Source organism: Stegostoma tigrinum, chromosome 14 (genome assembly GCF_030684315.1).
Source record: "Stegostoma tigrinum isolate sSteTig4 chromosome 14, sSteTig4.hap1, whole genome shotgun sequence".
NCBI classification, from domain to species: domain Eukaryota; kingdom Metazoa; phylum Chordata; class Chondrichthyes; order Orectolobiformes; family Stegostomatidae; genus Stegostoma; species Stegostoma tigrinum.
This window is the reverse complement of record NC_081367.1, coordinates 66147410-66169824: the sequence shown is the minus strand read 5'-3', so window position 1 is coordinate 66169824 and position 22415 is coordinate 66147410. Positions and strand designations below refer to the sequence as shown.

At 42.7% G+C, this 22415-nt stretch overlaps 2 protein-coding genes across 5 annotated transcripts in view; one reads left to right on the top strand and one right to left on the bottom strand.

Moving 5' to 3' along the window:
* The window catches only part of LOC125457561 (mediator of RNA polymerase II transcription subunit 12-like protein), a 568603-nt gene that overhangs the window by 217832 nt on the left and 328356 nt on the right, over nt 1-22415 (top strand). The gene's annotated exons all lie outside the window — the stretch shown is intronic.
* LOC125457563 (P2Y purinoceptor 14-like) lies at nt 5678-11083 on the bottom strand. Its single transcript, XM_048541942.2, has 2 exons — nt 10816-11083; nt 5678-8113 (listed from the first exon to the last, which is right to left on the bottom strand). Exon 2 carries the CDS (start codon nt 8103-8105, stop codon nt 7014-7016), a length of 1092 nt encoding a protein of 363 aa, XP_048397899.2. The 5' UTR covers nt 8106-8113; nt 10816-11083; the 3' UTR covers nt 5678-7013.

Here is a 22415-nt window from a genome sequence, read left to right as displayed (position 1 = left end):
TTGTTTTGTTTAGTGATGGCAAAGGTGTCATCCACGTAGCAGTGTTGTGCTGAATATGACATCATATGAAACTAATCCCATCTGCTGGTGCTTGGTCCATATCCCAATGTACCTTGCATATTTGTTTTCTTTTCTAAAGGATCTCTTAAATACTGTTATCGTATCTGTCTCCATCACCATTCCTGGCAGTATGTTCCAGCGTCCTACCACTCTGTGTAAAAATGAATTTGTCCTTGCTTTGAACTTCCCCCTTTAACCTTAAATTCATGCCCCCAGTATTAGACGTCGCAGTTCTTGAGAGGAAAAGCTTCCGACCGTCAACCCTTTCCATGCAGCTCATAATTTTATAGACTTCTATCAAGTCACCCCTCAACTTCCGCCACTCAGGAGAAAACTACCTGAGTTTTTCTAGTCACTCCTTGTAGCCCATATGCTCTAATCCAGGCAGCATCCCGGTAAACCTCTTCTGTACCCTCTCCAAAGCCTCCGCATCCTTCCTGTAATGTGGCGATCAGAATTGAACAATTCTCTTAAGTGTAGCCTAATCAAAGTTTAATAAAACTGCATCCTGACTCTTGTACTCAATTCCCGGACCAATAAAGGCAAGCATGCCATATACCTTCTTTATCGCCCTGTCTACTTACCTGGCCATTTTCAGAGTGCTTTGGACTTGAACCCCAAGATCCCTCTGTACATCAAAGCTGTTTGGGTTCCTGCCATTAAGTGTATACTTCTCCTTTTAACGTTTGATCTCCCAAAACATAATATCTCTCACTCTATCTGCCATTTCTCTGCCCATATTTGCAACTGATCTGTATCCCCCTGTATTCTTTGACAACCTTCTACACAATCCACTGCTCCACTGATTTTTCTATTGTATGCAGAATTACTAACCCACCCATCTACAGTTTCATCCAAGTCATTTTATGTAAATCACAAGTAGCAGAGGTCCCAGTAAACATCCCTGTGGGACACCACTTGTCACTAACCCGCAGCATGAAAAATACCCTTCCACCACTACCCCCTGTCTCCTATGTGTAAGCCTATTCTGAATCCATTTGGCCAAGTCACCGTGGATCCCATGATTCTTAATCTTCTGGATGAGCCCATCATGAGGCACCTTGTCAAAATCATTACTGAAATCCACGTAAACAGCATCCACTGCTCTACTCTCATCGATCACTCTCGTCACCACCTCAAAATTTAATCATGTTCGCAAGACGTGACCTGCCCTGCGCAAAGTCATGCTGACTGTCCCTAATCAGGCCGTGCTTTTCCCAATGTATATAAATACTATTCCTAAGAATTCTCTCCAGTAGCTTCATAATCAGTGATGTGGTCTGTAGTTTCTGGATTATCACGATTCCCTTTCTTGAACGGAGGAACAACATAAGCTACTTGCTAGTCCTCTGGGACGTCTTCATTGGCTAGCAAGGAAACAAAGATCTTGACCGACGCCCTAGCAATCTTTCCTCTAGCCTCTCTCAATGACCTGGGTTAGGTGCCATTGGGCTGTGAGGACTTATCCACCTTAATACTCTTCAGTAGACCTGACTTTTTCTTTCTTGATCTCAAAATGCCGTAGCATATTAGCATGCTCCACACAAATCTCACTGTTCTCTGTATCCTTTTCTTGGGGCAGTACTGATGATAATATACTCTTTTAGAATCTCACCCACATCCCCTGCTTCCAAGCACAAGTTCCCTCCTTTATCCTTGAGTGGCCCTACCTTCTCCCTTGTTATCCTCTGGTTTTTAACAGGATGCCTTGGGATTCTCTTTAACCCCACTTGCCAGTGTTGTTTCATGGCTCCTTCTCGCTTTCCTAATTCCCTGCTTGAGTTCTTTCCTACTTTCCTTATGTTCCTCAAGGGGTCTGTCCGATTTTTAGCTTCCTAAACCTTACGTGTGCTTCTTTTTTTCCTGTTGACTAAATTCACAGCCTCATTTATTATCCTTTATCTTGCCATCCTTGTCCTCCTTCCCTCCTGGAACCTGCCAGTCTTGAACTCTCCCCAGCAGTTCTTTTTAAACTGTTCCAACATATCAAATGTGGACTGATAACAGCTCCTCCTAATTAACACTCCCTAGCTCCTGCCTGATACTGATGCAATTTACTCTTCCCCCAGTTTAATACCTTCTTACAAGGTCCTGATTTATCCTTGTTCATAATTATTCAAAACTTTAAAGAGTCGTGATTACTGTTTCTGAGAGATAAAAACTTTGTCTATCCCATCTTTGCCTCATGGAGACGGAGCAGTGACAAAATTTTAAATATTTACCACTGATTTTAAAAATCCTTCTTGCCGATGAAGAAATGTGGCCTCATTTTAGAAGTAAATGGTTGGCACTTTGTCCTAACAGAATGCCACTCTGTTTTATATTCTGTGACCAGTGAAAATAATCTCTTGGCATTTACCCTGTCAAGCTTGTTCAAATCTTGTGTGGCTCAATTGGATTGCCTTTTGCTTCACTAAACTCCTGAGAATGCTGACTCGATTTGCACAATATCTCATCAGAGGCGTTATTTCAAAGATTAATTTGAAGAACTTTTATTTCCTCTGAGTATGTCGTTTCTTAAATGTGGGGACCAAAACTGCACATAGTACTCCCAGTTGCAACCTCACCAATACCATTGTGCAATTTTAGCAACTCTTTGTTTGAAGTCCATTTCCTTTTCAGAAAAGGTCACACAATTTTAAAAAAAAAATCCAGGAAGTAGCCCTTTTAACTACTCTCCATTCACTCTGTCGCTCATTCTTCTTGCACTCTGTCTCTTCTCTCTCACTCTGTCACTCTCTCTCCTCTTGGACTCACTCACTAAATCAGTTACTTACCTGTAAATCTGTCACGAATATACATTGCTGTCACTCTCACGCAGTCACTCTCTGCTCTCTCTTACTCTCTCTCTCACTGCTCTCAGTAACTCACTTCACTTCCTTAGTCACTCTCCTCATTCTCTTCTCATTCTCCATTGACGCTCCTCACTTCTAGCTATCCCCTCACACTCATTCTCTGCTAACTCCCCCCATTCTCTCATATACTCTTACACACTTGCCATGTCTCTTCTCACTCTCATTTACTCTCTCTCGTCTCGGTCACTGTCCGCTTACTCTCTTCATTCACTCATTCATTCTCCCCTCCCTATCACTCCTTTCTTCTCTTATTCACTCTATGCTGTTTTCACTCACCCACTCGGTCTCCACACTCTACCCACCAAACCACATTCTTTGTCGCCACACACTTTCATTCTCCTCTTCCTTGCTCCTGCTCTAGCTCCTGCTCGCGGACTCAAAAGAGCAGACCCAGAGTAAAATGAGCAAATTACAAGTTTTAAATGTAACCAAACAAATTTCGTATTAATCAAAGCAGAAGTTGCTGGAAAAGTTCAGCAGATCTGACAGCATCTGTCAAGAGAAATCAAAGTTAACATTCTGGTTGCTTGACCAGAACATTAACTTTGATTTCTCTCCACAGATGCTGCCAGACCTGCTGAGCCCTTCCAGCAATTTCTGTTTTTGTTTCTGATTTACTGCATCCATAATTCTTTCAGTTCAAATGTAGTTTGATTTTTGTTGTATTCATCCTTCTGTTTCTCCAGTTTCAGTTCTGTACGTGGAGACCACAAATGAAGGAGAACGTGCAAAGTTTGCTGTGCCTTTCAATGGGATCATGGCTGATCAGATAATCCTCAACTGCCTCCCTGTGATTCCCTTAATGATTAAACAATGGTCTATCTCCACAGCTGTCTGTGGTGAATAATTCCACGGATTAACTGCTCCTTGTGAGAAGAAATTCCTTCTCATCTTTGTCCTAACTGGACAACTGTGTATTCTGAGGTTCACGTTTCTGTGTCTGGATCTCTCCTACAAGGATACACAACCTTTCTGCATCTATTGTATAAAGTCCCTGAAGAATCTTCGATGTTTTTCATTTTTCTAAATTCTGAGGAGTACAAGCCCAACCTACTCCATCACTCTTTATAAGACAGTCCCTCCTCACTCAGCATCAGCCGAGTGAACCTTCCCTGGATTGCCTCCAATGCCAGTATATTTTTACTTGGATCAGCTACCCAGAACTGTTCCACAGTATTCCAACTGTCATCTGACTAGTGCCTATTGTAGTTTCAGCCAGACCTCCCTTTTATAATACTCCGTTATGGGGAAAGGCAGTAAATGCCAGTGACACTCACATCCCACAAAAGAATGGAAAAAACAACATTCCATTGACCTTCGCTAACGCCTGCTAAACTTTGTATGCTAGCTTTCTCTGATTAATGCACAAGGGCCTCCAAATCTCTCTGTGCTTTAGCTTTCTTCAGTTTTTTCCTCACTCAAATAATATTCAGACCCTCTATTCTTCTTGTCAAAGTGCACAGTCTCATATCTTCCCTCATTGTATTCCTTCTGCCAAGCCTTGTTAACTTACCTAACCTAGCTTTATTCCTCTGCGGACATTTTGTGTCAACCTTACTACTTGCCTTGCACCTCTCTGTGTCATCTGCAGACTTGGTGATATAGTATGTTCACTTCTTTCGTCCAAGTTATTGATATAAGTTGTGAATAATTGTGTAATGAAAGGACACATTGACAATATCTCTCTCTCCCTGTCATTATTAGGATTCCTGTCTAAGGTTCAATGCCGTTCAAAGTTTTGTAAATGACTGAAACGTTTAGTCACGTTTTTGGTGAAACAAAATGTTGACAGCCAGTTATTTCATTGTTAGAGATTGAAGAGAATTTATGAAGTAATAAGGTGATACTTAACCAGAAAATAGTTCTGAGTTGCACAAAGGTTTTTTTATTTTGCAGAGTAGCTCATGCACAGGTCAACACAAGTTCAGGTATAACTCCTTTCCTGTTTCCTCCATCTTCATTTTTCAGTGATTCTGTGCATTGGAACATTTCAGATTACCCTCATTTATCCCTGCCCCCTCGACCTGATATCCAGGGTTTCTTTGACCATAATTTGTTGAAAGCAATAGACTCTCACCATCCTTAACACAATTAAAATAGTCACTAGCCCATCACAGTTACACCAACGGACCATCAATAATCCATTCACAATCAAATAATAAACCCTGGCTATTTACTGATAGTTATACCAACAGACCTGCAATACTCAATCAATAGCTACTTTCTGCAGAATAATGAACAAACATGGCAATTACTCATGTACTCTCCCTATCCCAGGCAAATGCTACACTTGCCCCCACACCACCTCCCTCACCCCAAGATGACTTTCCATATTAAGCAGAGGTTCACTTGCACATCTGCCAATGTGGTATACTGTATCCATTGTACCCGGTGTGGCTCCCTCTACATTGGGGAAACCAAGCGGAGGCTTGGGGACCGCTTTGCAGAACACCTCTGCTCGGTTCGCAATAAACAACTGCACCTCCCAGTCGCGAACCATTTCCATTCCCCCTCCCATTCTTTAGATGACATGTCCATCATGGGCCTCCTGCAGTGCCACAATGATGCCACCCGAAGGTTGCAGGAACTGCAACTCATATTCCGCTTGGGAACCCTGCAGCCCAATGGTATCAATGTGGACTTCACCAGCTTCAAAATCTCCCCTTCCCCCACTGCATCCCAAAACCAGCCCAGTTCGTCCCCTCCCCCCACTGCACCACACAACCAGCCCAGCTCTTCCCCTCCACCCACTGCATCCCAAAACCAGTCCAACCTGTCTCTGCCTCCCTAACCTCCCACCCAAGGGATGGGTGAGTTCTTCCTCTCTCCCATCCCTTCCTTCCACCCCAAGCTGCACCTCCATTTCCTACCTACTAACCTCATCCCACCTCCTTGACCTGTCCGTCTTCCCTGGACTGACCTATCCCCTCCCCACCTATAGTCTTCTCTCCACCTATCTTCTTTTCTCTCCATCTTCGGTCCACCTCCCCCTCTCTCCCTATCTATTCCAGAACCCTCACCCCATCCCCCTCTCTGATGAAGGGTCTAGGCCCGAAACGTCAGCTTTTGTGCTCCTGAGATGTTGCTTGGCCTGCTGTGTTCATCCAGCTCCACACTTTATTATCTTGGATTCTCCAGCATCTGCAGTTCCCATTATCACTCATGTACTAGCAGTTAACTCTTTGATTACCAAAAGTCCACATGAGCGTTCACAAAGTGCAATATGTGAAATTCATAATAGTACCCGGAAAGAATGCGCCAACCTATGTTTCTTTACTGAGGATGTTGTTCCATCATGTTAATCTTTTATATACAAGCACTTGATCATATTGATGTCTGAACTTTCCTGATCAGAATGTTTCACTCTGTCGTATCAAAAGTGCAATGAAATAATATGAATAATTGTACAGATTTTTTGAAATTTTCACATTACTGTTACATACTTCTGCTTTTTTTTTGACATTGAATTCTGAAGGTCATAAAAACATAAGCCACCAGCTTACAGTCCATCAGGAATTGGAAGAGCAGTGCTCCAGAAGGTTGTGATTTCAAAAAGCTCTCTTGGACTATAACCTGGTGTCATGTGACTTCCAACTTCCAGATTTGATCTCTGTTTTATAAATGTTCATGTCAGAAGACATCACATTTCACAGGAAAGAACTGGTGCAAATCAGCTAAATCAGCCTTAAAGATTCAATATGAAGGGTTAGTTTTTCTGGAGCTGGAACAAGATTTTGGGGAATAGATCAAAATTTTGTTTTAGTGGATACTTTAGATATTTTCTCTGTGACTTCCACATTAGTTTTTACATTTTGTATAATAAATGTCTGTTCTATTGTTAAGGAATCGCTGCAATCATACATGACTATGCTTCAATGAGTGACGACTGTGTTAACTGATAGGTGGCCAGATGTCAAGCATGGATCAGAACTGTCTGGTAGTACCATCGGCTGAGATCATAATTTCAAGAACAGTTCTACTACTCTTGAAATACTTTTGCTGTAGATATGTACGTTTAGTGTCCTTATTGTACTTATCATCTTTTAAGATCCTTCTATTTCATCTTAGTAATTTGAGTAATATCGAGCTTTAGCAAGTTCAAGATGATTTTGCAAGATTAACGTTAGACGTTTTGGGACCATTGAATTGACTGCTGGATGGCTCATCGAGTAAGGATCGTGAAGCCTTAGCGTGTAAGGACAGTTCATTATGTGAATCACTCTCCTTTGACGTTTTCTCCAGGCCTAACTTTGACCTGAATGCCTTGCAAAACAGGAAGTAGATCACTGGATCAAAGCAGGCATTCAGTGTTGACAGAACGATGGCTGATTCTTTCAAGTGGTAGAGCGTCTTTCTCCAGAAACATCCGGAGATGACATTTATCTGACTCAAAATATAAGGAAGCCTTGCAGTGTGGTAGGGTACAAAACACACCAAGAAGACGGCGAGAAGGATTAGAATGTTGTTCTTTGCCTTGGCTTGCTTCTTGAGTGAGCTTGGAGATGGAGACTTGTCGAGACGCTTTGCTGTTTGAAAGTAAAAGAAGCAAAGCCCTATGAGCACGCAGAGGAACAGAACGGTGCCCCCAACGTGAAGACAGATGTGCCAGTAAATTCCTGAACCTTTTCTCGAGTCCAAGCATGTTGCTGTGGCTTTCGGTCTGTTCTGGGATGAGTTTTTCAGTGTCAGGAGCATGTAAGAAAATCCAAAGCTGAGAAGCACACTCCATGTTAGGCCAGCAATAATTTTTGCGGACTTCACTTTGTGAAACGCATAAATCTTGAGTGGTTTTACAATTTTTAAGTATCGTGTGGCTGCGATATATCCCAGGAAGAGAATACTCGAATACAGGTTCAGGTAGAATATACATGTTGTAAAACTGCAGTAGATTTTCCTCAGTGCTGCCGAGCCCACTTGATTCTCACCAACAATTCTCACTGGCAATGTCAGGACCAGCAGGAAATCGGCTATGACCAGGTTCTTTAAGTAGATGATGATGCTGTTGCTGCTGGGAATGTGACAGAAGTACACCCAGAAAGCTAGGCTATTGAGAATGATTCCGACAGTACATATTAACGAATAGGCAACCATTGTGGACATTGCCAAGGTGTTTGAGGATAGCTGGCATGTGGTGTTGCTAGAGGAGTTTGTCCTGGTGACATTATCAATGCCTGCAGTTGAGTCAGCCATCAATGCATCTGAATGTTAAGGTAGAATATATTAATTTTCTTGATGGAACTCGAACAACAATTGACAATAGATGCAAGGTTAGAGGTTCATTATCTTATTAAATAATTATTATTCATAAAATTTTATACAGCTGTACAGCATGGAACCGGACCTTTCAGTGCCTCTAGATATCCTAAATTGAACCCTGCCCCATTTGCCAGCATTTGGGCCACATCCCTCTAAACCCTTCCTATTCATATACCCATCCAGATGCCTCTTAAATGTTGCCGTTGTTTCAGCCTCCACTACTTCCTCTGGCAGCTCATTCCATACATGCAGCACCCTCTGTGTGGAAAACGTTACCCCATAGGTCCCTTTTAACTCATTTCCCCTCTGACCTTAAACCTATGCCCCTCTAATTTTGGTCTTTCCTACCCAAGGGAAAAGACCTTGGCTATTCACTGTAACCGTGCCCCATCTGAGTTTATAAACCTCTATAAAAGTCACCCCTCTGCTTCCGACACGCCAGGGAAAATAACCCCAGTCTATTCAGTCTCGCTGCGTATGTTAAACCCTCCAAACCTGGCCTCACGCTTGTGAAGCTTTTCCTGAATCCTTAAAGTTTCAAAACTCTTTTTCTGTAGCAAGGAGTTTGTTAGCTTTTTGTTGACCATTTTCACATCAGTTGAACTCAGCAGCAGTTCTTGATAGTGCTGATGTGCTTTGTGATAAGACAACCAGTATTTTTTTTCAGTGAAAGACATTTAAAACTGCCAATCTTTAACAAGAAACTTCTGATGTAACAAGCTCTGTAACATAGCCACAAACTAAAGGCAAAGTCACCATAATCTTATCAGACCATGGATCTGCTCTGACATTTAGTGAGACAACTGGTGGTGGTTTAATGTGAGGGCCATCACAACTAGGGTCAGGGGAGAGGATGAGGAGGAGTGTCAACTGGTGCAGGAATTGAACCCATACTTTTGGCATCACTTTGCTGAGCAAACCAGTCATCCAACCACCTGATCTAATCAACTGTGCAGGCCACTGTATGAAAACTTTGTGATTTTTTGTTCTTGTAAGAAAGAAGTTGCATTTGTGTAGCATCCTTCTTAAATTCACAGAACTTTACAGCAAATGGAGGATTTCTGAAGTGTGGTGACTGATGTAATTTAGGAACAGTGAGAATAAAGCCTCACAAATGGCATACTTTAAAACATTACCGTTAATCCTCTGTTTCTGTTGCCTTGGAGTCTAACAATTATAATTTGATGATGAAATTTTCTTTCTTGTGAATCAGTAAATGTCACAAAATAACCAAGGGAAGTTCTGTTGGTTTAGGTAATCAGCTTACGAGCTAGGCTCATTTCCTGCTATCTCCTGATCATATTTTGGTTGAAAAGGAATTACAGATATTGGAACTTTTAAACTACTAATGACAATAGCATGAATTTTGTTCATAATCTGTCACTCTCCATATTTGGTCTCATTCACACGATAATGGCATCTGTTGATGTGTGTGAGGTTTCACCTAAAACTCTGACTTGTTGTACAGCACTGATAAAACTGATGGTTTTTTTTCCCCCCCTATCCAGCACATTGTCTTTATATCCTTGCTGTCTGATGTTGTATTTTGTCTGTGACTAAGTGATTCATTTTTGCATGTAAACAAAATGCTGCCACTGCTGGAAATCTGAAACAAGCACAGAGATTTACTGAAGAAACTTAGCAGGTCTGGCAACATCTGTGTAGAAGGAAACTAAGTTGACATTTCGAGTCTGGTATGAGTTGCCTTCACAATTGATTCTGAATCATTTTGCAGATATTTTTCAGTTTCGGGGGTTCACAGATGCAGTATTTTAGATTCTGTGTGAGATAACAAGGCAGAAATTTACAATGCATTTTAATGCAATTTAAGGATGTGCAATTAATCCCTTAAATTGAGTAACTACAAAGGTGTCTCTGGTTGTCGACTGTTGTGCTGAGCTGTAGCTTTCAAAAAATGGAAAGATATAAAGCTTTCTTTTTGGGGCCAGTTGCGTAATAATATTTTCTCTCAAACATTGTAACATTCATTTACGGGAGTTTAGAGTTGCTGGCTGGACCAACAGACTTGATGGCCTGAAATGACCTAATTCTGCTGCTAGATCTTATGATCTGTTCTCCAGTTACCTTCTTGAGCAGCTGCTGTGTCCTAATGTTTTTCTATCATTTCTGCTGTTCAAAGACTTAGTTTCATTGAAAACAATAGTCAGAATTTGTATTTACCTATTGCTTTTTGCTCACAAAACATTTTGTCATAAGTGCTGGCCAAGATAATATGCTGAAGGCACTGTAGTAGTCTCTGGACTTGCTGACCATGTCTTGCTGTCTCTAATGTGATACTCCTTTCACTTAGTCAAGTTGGGACAAATCGATCATAAATTTCTCTGCTATGGAGGGAAGCTTTTGTTCAAGGCAATTGCCTACTTAAACATTCCACAACTTTCTGCACCAAGAATTCTATCCAGTGTTTCGGCAGTAAGCAAATCTAAATGTCTTGATTCACCAAAACAGTGCTATGGTCACTGACACAGATAATATGACTTTTAATCATGTCTTTTTGAATCATTACTTGGAAGAATATTTTTAGAGAGGCACAGAACAGGTTTTGAAGGAATACCTAGTCTCAACTTGACACTGCTGGCCACTCAGCGTGTTGTCCTACAGATAGAACAGAAAATTTGCCTACCTGAACTGATGTTATTGTTGTGGTAAGTACCTCTCAATGCCTGAGGGATGAAGAGTTTCTTGCAGCGATACTGGACTAGATGACTCTGTGCAAATTTTTTGTGTTATCCTCATGACATTCTTGGTCAATTTGTGGTGTTCAGCATTTCCTCTAACCAGAAGTAGAGTACTGAAATGAAGTGCACTCGTTCAGTTTAGCATTGTGACTAAAACAGTAGTGATATACAGCAGGAAATGGGTGTTTAAAGATCGAACAAGGCAGTACATGTTTTGTGTGTGCGTGCTTTTCGCACTGGCTCTCAGTTTTAAGTGTTTTGTTTTTAAAAGCAGAATTTGTACTTCTCTAAAACAAACAGTTGATGCTGGAAATCTGAAACAAAAGCAGAAATAGCTGAGGCAACTCAGCAGGTCTGGCAGCATCTGTGGGAAGAAAGCAGCTAATGTTTCAACTCCAGCGACTGTCCTTAGAACTTTTCACTTTATTTGTACTTTATCAGCTTTTTGGTGGATTTGAATTTTATACATTAATCTGTAATCTGTGCAATCTCAGTGAGCCAACTGTTGGAGTTCTAGTTACCCTATAACAATAAGGAAGCACTGAGGAAAGTACAAAAATAATTCTTGGCATTGAGAGGATATAACTAACAAAAACAGGAATTACTTCTGAGACTGACATGAGGAACTGTAATCACCATTCTGATCTTTGTCAGTTTGCTGACTTTGCCTTTTTACCAATAGCTAAGGCCCTTGCTTTCCATTTTTCCAGGATCGAATTCAAGTGGCAACATCTATGTGGAAAGTAAGGAAGCCATTCTTTCTACAACCAGATTTGTAAATATATCTTAAAGATAATATCTTCATTGCAGTGTGATGAGCAAGAAAAGATTTAGGCAAAAACACCAGGAATGTTCCCATATGCAACAACAGATGAAGTGTTATGGCTCAGTAAAGATTTTGAAGATGAAACTTGGGTTAATAACCCAAAACAAAAGCAGAATATACATAATAGAATGTTACTTCAGTAGGAAGAGTGCGGTTGTAAGTGTACGCCACTGTTCCACAAGTCTTCACAAAACCTGTAAACTCTGAATACGACTATGAAAGTTACCAACTTTCCCATCTGACTGCTACTGTTGACCAAGCAGTTTGCTTCAGTAAGAGACCTTTTTTTAAAATTGTGACTCACCTTAGAGCAGTGAAAGGATTTTTAATTTATGCAACTTAAACTACACCCTTTCAAAATGCGCGCAGACGCACGCATGCGTGCAGACACACACACAAGAACATGAATGTAGGCAGAGTCAGAAAAAGTGTAGCTCGGAAAAGTGAAAGCCCAGTCTACAAGGCGGAAAGTTATTTCTCAGAAAATAATTTTCATAGAGCACAGAAACAGACCCTTTGGTCCAACTCTCCCATGCTCACCAAGTTTCCCAAACTAAACTCATCCCATTTGCCTGCATTTGTCTCCATTTCACTCTAAACCTGTCCAGATGTCTTTTAAATGTTGTAATCAGGCCACCCCTTCCTGGCAGTTCATATGACTTATGAACTACTGTGTGTGAAAAAGTTTCCCCTCCAACCCCTTTTAAATTTTTCTCCACTCATCTTAAAATTATGCTTTCTAGCTTTGAACTCCCAAACTTGAGGGAAAAGACCTTTGCTATTCACCTTATCTAAGCCCCTCACAATTTTACAAACCTCTATAAAGTCACCCCTCAACTTGCTGTGCTCCAGTGGAAAATGTTCTAACCTGTCCTTATATCGCAAACCCTCCGTTTTGAGGGGAGGCAGTGGCCAGTGGTATTATCAATATTATTAGTCAGAGACCCAAGTAAAGTTTTGGGGGCCTGGTTCAAATCACAACAGAGCAGGTTGTGGTATTTGAAGTCAATAAAAAAAATCTGGAGTTAAGAGTCAAATGACGACCATGAAACTCTTGTAGATTGTTGGGAAAACCCATCTGGTTCACTAATGTCCTTTGCAGAAGGAAACTGCCATCCTTACCTGGTCTGGCCTGTGTGTGACTCCAGACCCACAGCAATGTGGTTGACTCTGAACTGCCTCTTGGACAATTCGGGACGGGCAATAAATACTAGCGAGGCCCTAACCCTGTGAATGAATAAAAATAAATTTACAATAATGACTCAGAAGAAGGGAGCAAAGGCACACAGTAAGCTAAATTCACAGCAGAAAGAGAAATCGAGGAAGATATGCCATGGAGATGATGGATATAAGTAAGTTGAGGAATGGGTTTTAAAAACAAATCTGGCTTGTGGACTTCACAGTGGGAAGACGTGAAGTTGTTCACTTTGACAGCAGAAATTTAATAGTGCAACGTTGTTTAAAATCTAAGGTGCGAAGGGGTTTGGGTGTTTTAGTGAATGAATCACCAAAAAGGTTGTGTGCAGGTAATGCAAATAATTGAGGTGGCGTTGGTAAGGCACCCATGAATGAAAAAGAAAAAAGTCCTAGTGACTTTCTTGTAATTTTTTCTGCACCCTTTCCAATTTAATAATATCCTTCCTATAAGACGACAACCACTAGTTTGATTTTTTTTGCAGTGCTGACATGCTGTTGTCATTCTTTGAACTGATGGTTGATTAAGTTGACCTCGCTCTGTCTTGATTTATGATTCTTGTAAGCTTCCTTGATTTATTCTTCTTCCCAGAGAGAGAGAAAAAGATGCTTTCTGTCTGTTGACTGAGTGTCCCTTCTCCTTTGCTGTTTGCATTTAACAACTTATTAACACATTTCAGCTTAGCCAAACAGTGTGGTCATGGAAACTCCTTAAGGGCCTTTTACATGCTGTGCACCTCTGTCTTTGAGTTACCAAATTCTCACTGTGTGTATAAATAGAATAATGAGATGGTGAAAATAAACAGATGCAAGCCCTGTAGGCCACCTATAGTATATAATTCTGGAAATATTTTTTAAAAAATTGTTAAATGCAAAACAAAAGTTTAAAATGGTCTTCTGTTACGTGGGGGAGAATGGAGGCTTGTTGTTCTTTGACCAGAGGTAGTAGAGGAACATGGAGATGCAAAGTGTCACAAATGACTGAGAGACTATATAAAGACAAACTGTTTCCAGTAGCAGTGCACAGATTTATGGTAACTAGCAAAAGAACCAGAAGTGAAATGGGCATTGCGCAGTGGATCACACTGATCTGAAATGTGCTAAATGAAGAAATAGTGGACGCAAATTCAGTAGGGACTTTCAGAAGGAATTTGGATAAATATTTGAAGGGAAAATGTTGCACAGTTCCAAGGAATAGGACTAATTGGATGAGTTGGCACAAACAAATTGGAAAAATGGTCTTCTTTAGCAAGTCCAACAAGTTACGAGGCACAAGAGCCCTAGAATCCGTACAGTGTGGAAGCACACGGTTCGGCCCATCAAATCAACACCAACCCTCTAAAGAGTATCCCAGCCGGGCCCATCTCCCTACCCTATCCCAGTAACCCTGCATTTCCCATGGGTCCTTTTTATTCACTCACATGATGAGGGTGTTGCTGGCCAGGCAGCATTTGTTGCTCATCCCTCATTGCCCAGAGGGCACTTAAGAGTCAACCCCATTGTTGTGGTCCAGAGTCACGTTTAGGCCAGACCAGGTAGATATGCAGTTTCCTTACCTAAACGTCATTAGTGAAACAGGTGGATTTTTTCCCCAACAATCAACAATGGATTTATGGTCATCATTAGATCCTTAATTCCAGATATTTTTTATTGAATTCAAATTCTACCATCTACCGTGGCAGGATTCGAAACCAGGTCTCCAGAATGTTATCGGGATCTCTGGATTAACAGTCCAGTGAAAATACCACTGGGCTATTGCCACTCCTGTAATTAGGTAATCCACCTAACCTGCGCAAATCTGGACTGAGAGGAAACTGGATCACCCAGAGGAAACCCACACTGACACGGGCAGAATGTGCAAACTCCACACAGATTTGCACCCCTGGGTGACTTCGAATCCAGGTCCTTGGTGCTGTAAGGCATCCGCGCTAACCATGGAGCCACCGTGTAGCTGGCCAGACTGATATTTAAAGCATTGAAATGAGAAGCAATGCAGACTGTTCCATTCAATACTGATTGAACAAAGAATTCCGTGTGTTAATGTTAGGACTGTCTGGGAGAAGTATGGCAGTGATCAAGCCCACTACCTCACCAATCATCCCACTGTAAACATATTGATTCAGTTGCTAAAGTGGCCAATTGTTTCCTTTTTTTGTGCCACTATCCAGAATACAAGGGATTTTCGCCAGTCTTTAGTAAATTCAAATTAATTCATTTACTACAAAACAAGTGGCAAATACTGGTTAACGTCTAAACCATAAACCGGAGTGAGAGCTATAGTCTCATAATCCCAAACACGGATATACTCGCACAACACAAAAACAAATCTGCAAAGAGGCATGTTTTTTACATAAGAACATGCAAAAGGGGAGAAAAACCCTAAACAAAAACAGAAATTGCTGGAAAAACTTAGCGGGTCTGGCAGCATTTGTGGAGACAAACCAAGTTAACTTTTCAGGTCCAGCAGCATCTTAGGAGCCCAAATGCTGATGTTTCGGGCCTAGACTCTTCATCGGAAAAACCGAGGCCCGAAACGTCAGCTTCTGTGCTCCTCTGATGCTGCTTGGCCTGCTGTGTTCATCCAGCTCCACACTTCGTTATCTCGGATTCTCCATCATCTGCAGTTCCCATTATCTCTAATTTTTCAGGTCCAGTGACTTGCCTCAGAACACAGAAAAACCTTGTTGCCAAGGGTCTGAAAGTAAAGGATAGAATAAAAGACCTCTCTTGGTCCACTGGGTTTCTTACTGATGAAGTTGAGTTGCTGACATAAGTAAACTCATGGCAGATCTTCAGCTCAGATAGAAATCAAGTTGAAAGTGGCCATGGCTATGGGATTATAAACTAATCAGAAATACTGGTCCTTCATCAGGTTCCCAGAACTTACAGAATTGAATTAGCTTTATTGTCACACATACACAGATGAGGATAGTGAAAAGTTTATAAGCCACTACTGTTACAAAACTGAGATCAATCCTACCCCACCCCGCTCTGATAACTAAAACCGAAACTCCAGGTAAACTCAAGATAACAGAGTGTGAAGCTGGATGAACACAGCAGGCCAAGCAGCTTCTCAGGAGCACAAAAGGCTTGGTTCTCCAGCATTAGCAGTTCCCATTATCTCCAGGTAAACTCACCTGGCCTCGTAATCCGTTAAAGGAAGTGTGAACACGGAACTACTAATAAACCAAACAATTCCCCCTTAATTACGAACTCTATTCCTGAATAAATAAAAATTCTAACTGTGTATGCTATTCAAATAAATATAAGCCCCACTTATATAAACAAATTAGTAAAAAATAATCTCCTGAAATTACAGCCAGGATAATTCTTCCGGAATGTTTTCTGTCTTTTCCGCTGTCGTCCAGTCAGGCACACCTTTCTCTGTTGCGTTTTTTCAGTCAGGAGTATTAGATAAGAATGCTGTGGTACCTTCAGTTAGGTGATGGTTTTCTGAGTGCTTAGAGAGTTCAGACTGAGCCAGTAGTTCTTTCCTTCTTCAACTCAAAGCTGTTCTCATTTTCCATTTATAACTCCAGCTGTTTAATTTTCAATTCAGTTTTTTCTAACCCCACTGATTTGATTGCAGTTAGGGAAGGGTTGGTATGTATGTTTGAAAATGGATGTGACGGGGAGTGGCGACGGGCGAAGGAGAAAGAGTAAAGAGAGAAAGCTCGCAGTTGGGCAGACAAAGGAATAGGTAAAGGTCAATCTGGGAGAATGAATAGCTGCTAATGGGATCTGTTAGGAGCTCTCAATGAATTGGGAGTGGAAATAGGCCATGTGATGACAGGGCCTGGTGTGTGGGGGCAAGGACATAGGGGGAGGTGCTCAGGCCCTAAAATGATTGAACTCGATATTATTGGTTTTGATTTGATTTATTGTCATGTGTATTTTGTAATAAAATACAGTGCAAAGTGTTGTACAGTGTCGCCAGTCTCTGGTGCCATTTTAAACACACAAAAATCAACCAAAACCCGATAAACCATAGGCTATAAGGGGCAGAGAAATAAGAAATGGAAAAAAAAGTGTTCAACTTTGCAGTCCTTCTTGCTAAGTGCTCCTCCATGGTCCAGGTGGCCAGGCATGAGTTACCTGTGCCACGCTACTGCTGGAACATAAGTCATCACTGTTCAGTGCTGTCTGGCCTTCTCCAACGCCCTCACCACTGAGCCCTCGCCCGTGCGCACACCACCGAGTACCGTATGGGCCCGAACCCAACTTCGCCACCGCCGTGAGTCTGCTCCGGGCCCACCTCACCGATACAGCCTCTGCAGATGCTTCCGGGTCTTGTACCAGGCCCAAACTTGCCTCCTACACCGCCTTCTCGAGCCCACGTTGCTGGGTCCACTTGCTGCTGTTGATGCCGTTGCCATAACCGGGCTCTTCGCTGAGATATAAGTTTTTATAAAAAAATGAAAAAACAAACATGGTTAAGGAAAATCCCAAAGCCTTTTATTGATATATTAAAGAGCAAGATGGTGATAAAGGATGCTGTAGGTTGCAGAGAGACATAGATAAGCTGCAGAGCTGGGCTGAGAGGTGGCAAATGGAGTTTAATGCAGACAAGTGTGAGGTGATGCACTTTGGTAGGAGTAACCAGAAGGCAAAGTACTGGGCTAATGGTAAGATTCTCAGTAGTGTAGATGAGCAGAGAGATCTCGGTGTCCATATACACAGATCCTTGAAAGTTGCCATCCAGGTTGACAGGGCTGTTAAGAAGGCATTCAGTGTTTTAGCTTTTATTAATAGAGGGATCGAGTTCCGCAACCAAGAGGTTATGCTACAGCTGTACAAAACTCTGGTGCGGCCGCACTTGGAGTATTGTGTACGGTTCTGGTCACAGCATTATAAGAAGGATGTGGAAGCTTTGGAAAGGGTGCAGAGGAGATTTACTGGGATGTTGCCTGGTATGGAGGGAAGGTCTTACGAGGAAAGGCTGAGGGACTTGAGGCAGTTTTCGTTAGAAGAAGGTTGAGAGGTGACTTAATTGAAACATATAAAATAATCAGAGGGTTAGATAGGGTGGATAGGGAGAGCCTTTTTCCTAGGATGGTGACGGTGAGCACGAGGGGGCATAGCTTTAAATTGAGGGGTGAAAGACATAGGACAGATGTCAGAGGTAGTTTCTTTACTCAGAGTAGTAAGGGAATGGAACACTTTGCCTGCAACGGTAGTAGATTTGCCAACTTTAGGTACATTTAAGTCGTCATTGGACAAGCATATGGATGTACATGGAATAGTGTAGATTAGATGGGCTTGAGATCGGTATGACAGGTCGGCACAACATCAAGGGCCGAAGGGCCTGTACTGTGCTGTAATGTTCTATGCTCTATGTAGAGAAAGGATTGGCCCACTTAAGGGCAAAGAAGGAAAGTTATGCGTTGAGCCAGAGAAAATGAGTGAGATTCTTAATGAGTACTTTGCATCGAGTAGGGGGACATGTCAGGTATTGAGCTTGGGGATAGATGGTTGATTACACTAGGTCAAGTCGGCATAAGGAGGGAGAAAGTGTTGGGTATCCTAAAAGGCATTCAGGTGGACAAGTCTCCAGGTCCGGACGAGATCTATCCCCGGTTTTTGAGGGATGTGAGAGGAAATAGCTGGGGCATTAACAGATATCGTTGCAGCATCCTTGAGCACAGTTGAGGTCCTGGAAGACTGGAGACTTGCTAATGTTGTCCCCTTGTTTACAAAGGGTAGCAGGGATAATCCAGGTAATTATAGACCGGTGAGCCTGACGTCAGTGGTGGGGATGCTGTTGGAGAAGATACTGAGGAATAGGATCTATTCCCATTTGGAAGAAAATGCACTTATTAGTGATAGACAACATGGTTTTGTGCAGGGAAGGTTATGTCTTACCAACTTCATTGAATTCTTTGAGGATGTGAGAAAGTTGATTGATGAGATGAAAGGCTGTAGATGTCATATACATGGACTTCAGTAAGGCATTTGATAAGGTGCCCCATGGTAGGCTGATGGAGAATGTGAAGTCACATGGGGTCCAGGGTGTGCTAGCTAGATGAATAAAAAACTGGCTAGGCAACAGGAGACAGAGGGTAGTAGTGGAAGGGGGTTTCTCAAGTTGGAGACCTGTGACCAATGGTGTTCCACAGGGATCTGTGCTGGGACCACTGTTGTTTGTGATTTATGTAAATGATTTGGAGGAAGGTGTAGATGGTCTGATTTACCAAGTTTGCAGATGACACAAAGATGGGTGGAGTAGCAGATAGCGAAGGGGACTGTCAGAAATTACAGCAGAATATAGATAGATTGGAGAGTTGGGCAGATAAATGGCAGAGGGAGTTCAATCCGGCCAAATGCGAGGTGATGCATTTTGGAAGATCTGATTCAAGAGTAAACTATACAGTAAATGGAAAAGACCTGGGGAAAGTTGATGTGCAGAGAGATGTGGGTGTTCCGGCCCATTGTACCCTGAAGGTGGCAACGCAGGTCGGTAGAGTGGTCAAGAAGGCATACGGCATGTTCTCCTTCATCGGACGGGGTACCGAGTACAAGAGTTGGCAGGTCATGTTACGGTTGTATATGACTTAGGTTCGGCCACATTTGGAGTACTGCGTACAGTTCTGGTCGCTACATTACCAAAAGGACATGGATGCTTTGGAGACGGTGCAGAGGAGGTTCACCAGGGTGTTGCCTGGTATGGAGGGTGCCAGCTATGAAGAAAGATTGAGTAAGATTTGGATTATTTTCATTGGAAAGACGGATTGAGGGGGAACCTGATTGAGGTCTACAAAATCATGAGGGGTATAGACATGGTAGATAGCAAGAAATTTGCACTTTGGGGGAATAAAGAATTCAGGCATGGACTATTTTCTAAACAGTGAGAAAATTCATAAAGCAGAAGTACAAAGGGATCGGGGAGTGTTGGTCCAGGATTCTCTGAAGGTTAACTTGCAGGTCGAGTCTGTGATTGAGAAAGCGAATGTAATGTTGTCATTTATCTCAAGAGGGCTGGAATATAAAAGCAGTGATGTGCGTCTGAGACTTTATAAAGCTCTAGTTAGGCCCCATTTAGAATACTGTGTCCAATTTTGGGCCCCACGCCTCAGGAAGAACATGCTGGCGCTGGACCGTGTCCAGCGGAGGTTCACACGGATGATCCCTGGAATGGTAGGTTTCACATATGATGAGTGGCTGAGGATCCTAGGATTGTACTCATTAGAGTTTAGAAGGTTGAGGGGAGATCTAATAGAAACTTACAAGATAATGTATGGCTTAGAAGGGGTGGACGCTAGGAAGTTGTTTCCGTTAGGTGGGGAGACTAGGACCGTGGGCACAGCCTTAGAATTAGAGGGGTTAAATTTAAAACTGAAATGAGATGACATTTCTTCAGCCAGAGTGTGGTGGGCTTGTGGAATTCATTGCCACGGAGTGCAGTGGAGGCCGGGATGTTAGATGCTTTCAAGGCAGAGATCGACAAATTCTTGATCTCAGAAGGAATCAAGGGCTACGGGGAGAGTGCAGGGAAGTGGAGTTGAAATGCCCATCAGCCATGATTTAAATGGCGGAGTGGACTTGATGGGCCGAATGGCTTTACTTCCACTCCTATGTCTTATGGTCTTAAGCTTTTTCTTAGACTGGGGGACTCAATTACTAGGGGCCATGAGCTCAAAGTGAGAGGAAGAAAGTTTAGCGGAGATATGCGTGGAAAATTCTTTACGCCGAGGGTGGTGGGTGCCTGGAACACGTTGCCAGCGGAGGTGGTAGACGCAGACACGGTAGTGTCTTTTAAGAAGTATCTGGACAGATACATGGATGGGCAGAGAGCAAAGGGATACAGATGCTTGGAAAATAGATTACCGGTTTAGACAGAGGGTCTCGATTGGCGCAGGCTTGGGGGGCCGAAGGGCCTGTTCCTGCGCTGTAATTTTCTTTGTTGTTTAAGAGAGAGGGGGATAATAATGAAAAGAAAAGCGATGGAAACAGGTAAGCCCTGGGCTCAGGATCCCTACTCCTCCACCATCTTACCAGGACAGTATTGAGTCCTGACAGCTGCAGTGTTCCCAAGTGAAAGATGAGTTCCTGCTCTTTCAGCTTGCACAGATCTTCGCTGGACCACTGCGGCAAGCCCAATGACCGAGATGTTAGCCGGGGAACGTGATAGTATGTGGCTAGTTGGAAGCTTGGCATCATTTTTCTGGACAGAACATAACTGTTTGGCGAAGCAGTCCCCCCCAGTTCGTGTTTTGTTTCCACAACGTTGGGGAGACCACTTTGTGAGCAGTGAGTAGAGCAGACTCGATTGAGTGACGTGCAGGTAAATCATGCCTTCACCTGGAAGGTGCATCTGGGATCTTGGATACTGAGGAGTGAGGAAGTGAACAGATGGGTGTTCTACCTGGTGCAGTTGCAGGCCATGTTGGGAGTGGAGGACAGTAGACTAGGGTAACCCAGAGAGAACGGTCCCTGCAGAATAAGGGAGAGTTGGGGAAGGGGAATTGGTGTCTGGTGGTGACATCCCACTGCAGGTGGTGAAATGTGGCTAATGATCCTCTGGGTGTGGATGCTGATGGGGGACCCTGTTGCTGTTGCTGCGGGGAAAACAGGGAGTGAGGGCTGAAGTGTGGAGCTGGGTTGGGCACAGCTGATGACCCTGTTAACTACGGTGGTGGGGAGTTCTTGGTTGAGGAAGAAGTTGGACATTTTGCAGGCCCCTTGTCGAAATTGGTATCACTTGAACAGATGTGATGGAGAAGGAGGACCTGGAATAGAGTCTTTACAGGAAGCATGGTGTGAGGAGGTGAGTTTGTATTGGGTATTGGTGGCCAGCCCATCCCCAGAGATGGAAATAGATGTCAAGGATGGGAAGGGAGGAGTCAGAGAGAGACCAGGTGAAGGTGAGAGTAAGATGGAAATTGAAACCGAAATTGATAAACTTCCTTAGTTCGGGATGAGAGGAAAGCAATGCCGGTGATGTCATCAGTGTACCAGAGAGAGAGAGAGAGTTGTAGGTGGGTGCCAATAACATTGGAGCAAATGATGATTTTGATTTTATTTTTAGTTGTGTACCTAAGTACAGGGAAAGGCTTTTGTTTGCGAGCAGAACAGGCAAATCATAGTAAGAAGGGCACAGAGATCAGAGAGTGGAAAAAAAAAACTTGGACAGAGTAAGGCATACAGATTACACTGAACAGGACTTGTGCTAGGCAAGATCAGCGTTAACAAGATGAGCATTATGTGAAGCTAGAGAGCCCATGTCAGTCTAATAATGGCAGGGAAGAAGCTGGCCTGGACCCATAAAGGTATAGAGGATCTTCAACACCTTCAAGTCCTTGCCCTCTCCAATCAGACCCAATCCTGACTTGAAATTATATTGTATTTCCTGCATTGCCATTGAGTCAAAATCCTGGAACTCCCGAACAGCATTATGGGATTCTTCACCCCAAAGATTGCAGTGGTTCAGGAAGTGCACCTTCAGCCTGGCAGGATATTTTCATTGTGATTGGCTACTTATTCTGCTTGATGATATCACTGTTGCTAGTTGTCTGGACATTCCCTTGA

Excerpts from the sequence above, each read along its gene's own strand:
- LOC125457563 (XM_048541942.2), bottom strand. The coding sequence starts at position 8,105 with ATGGCTGACTCAACTGCAGGCATTGATAATGTCACCAGGACAAACTCC.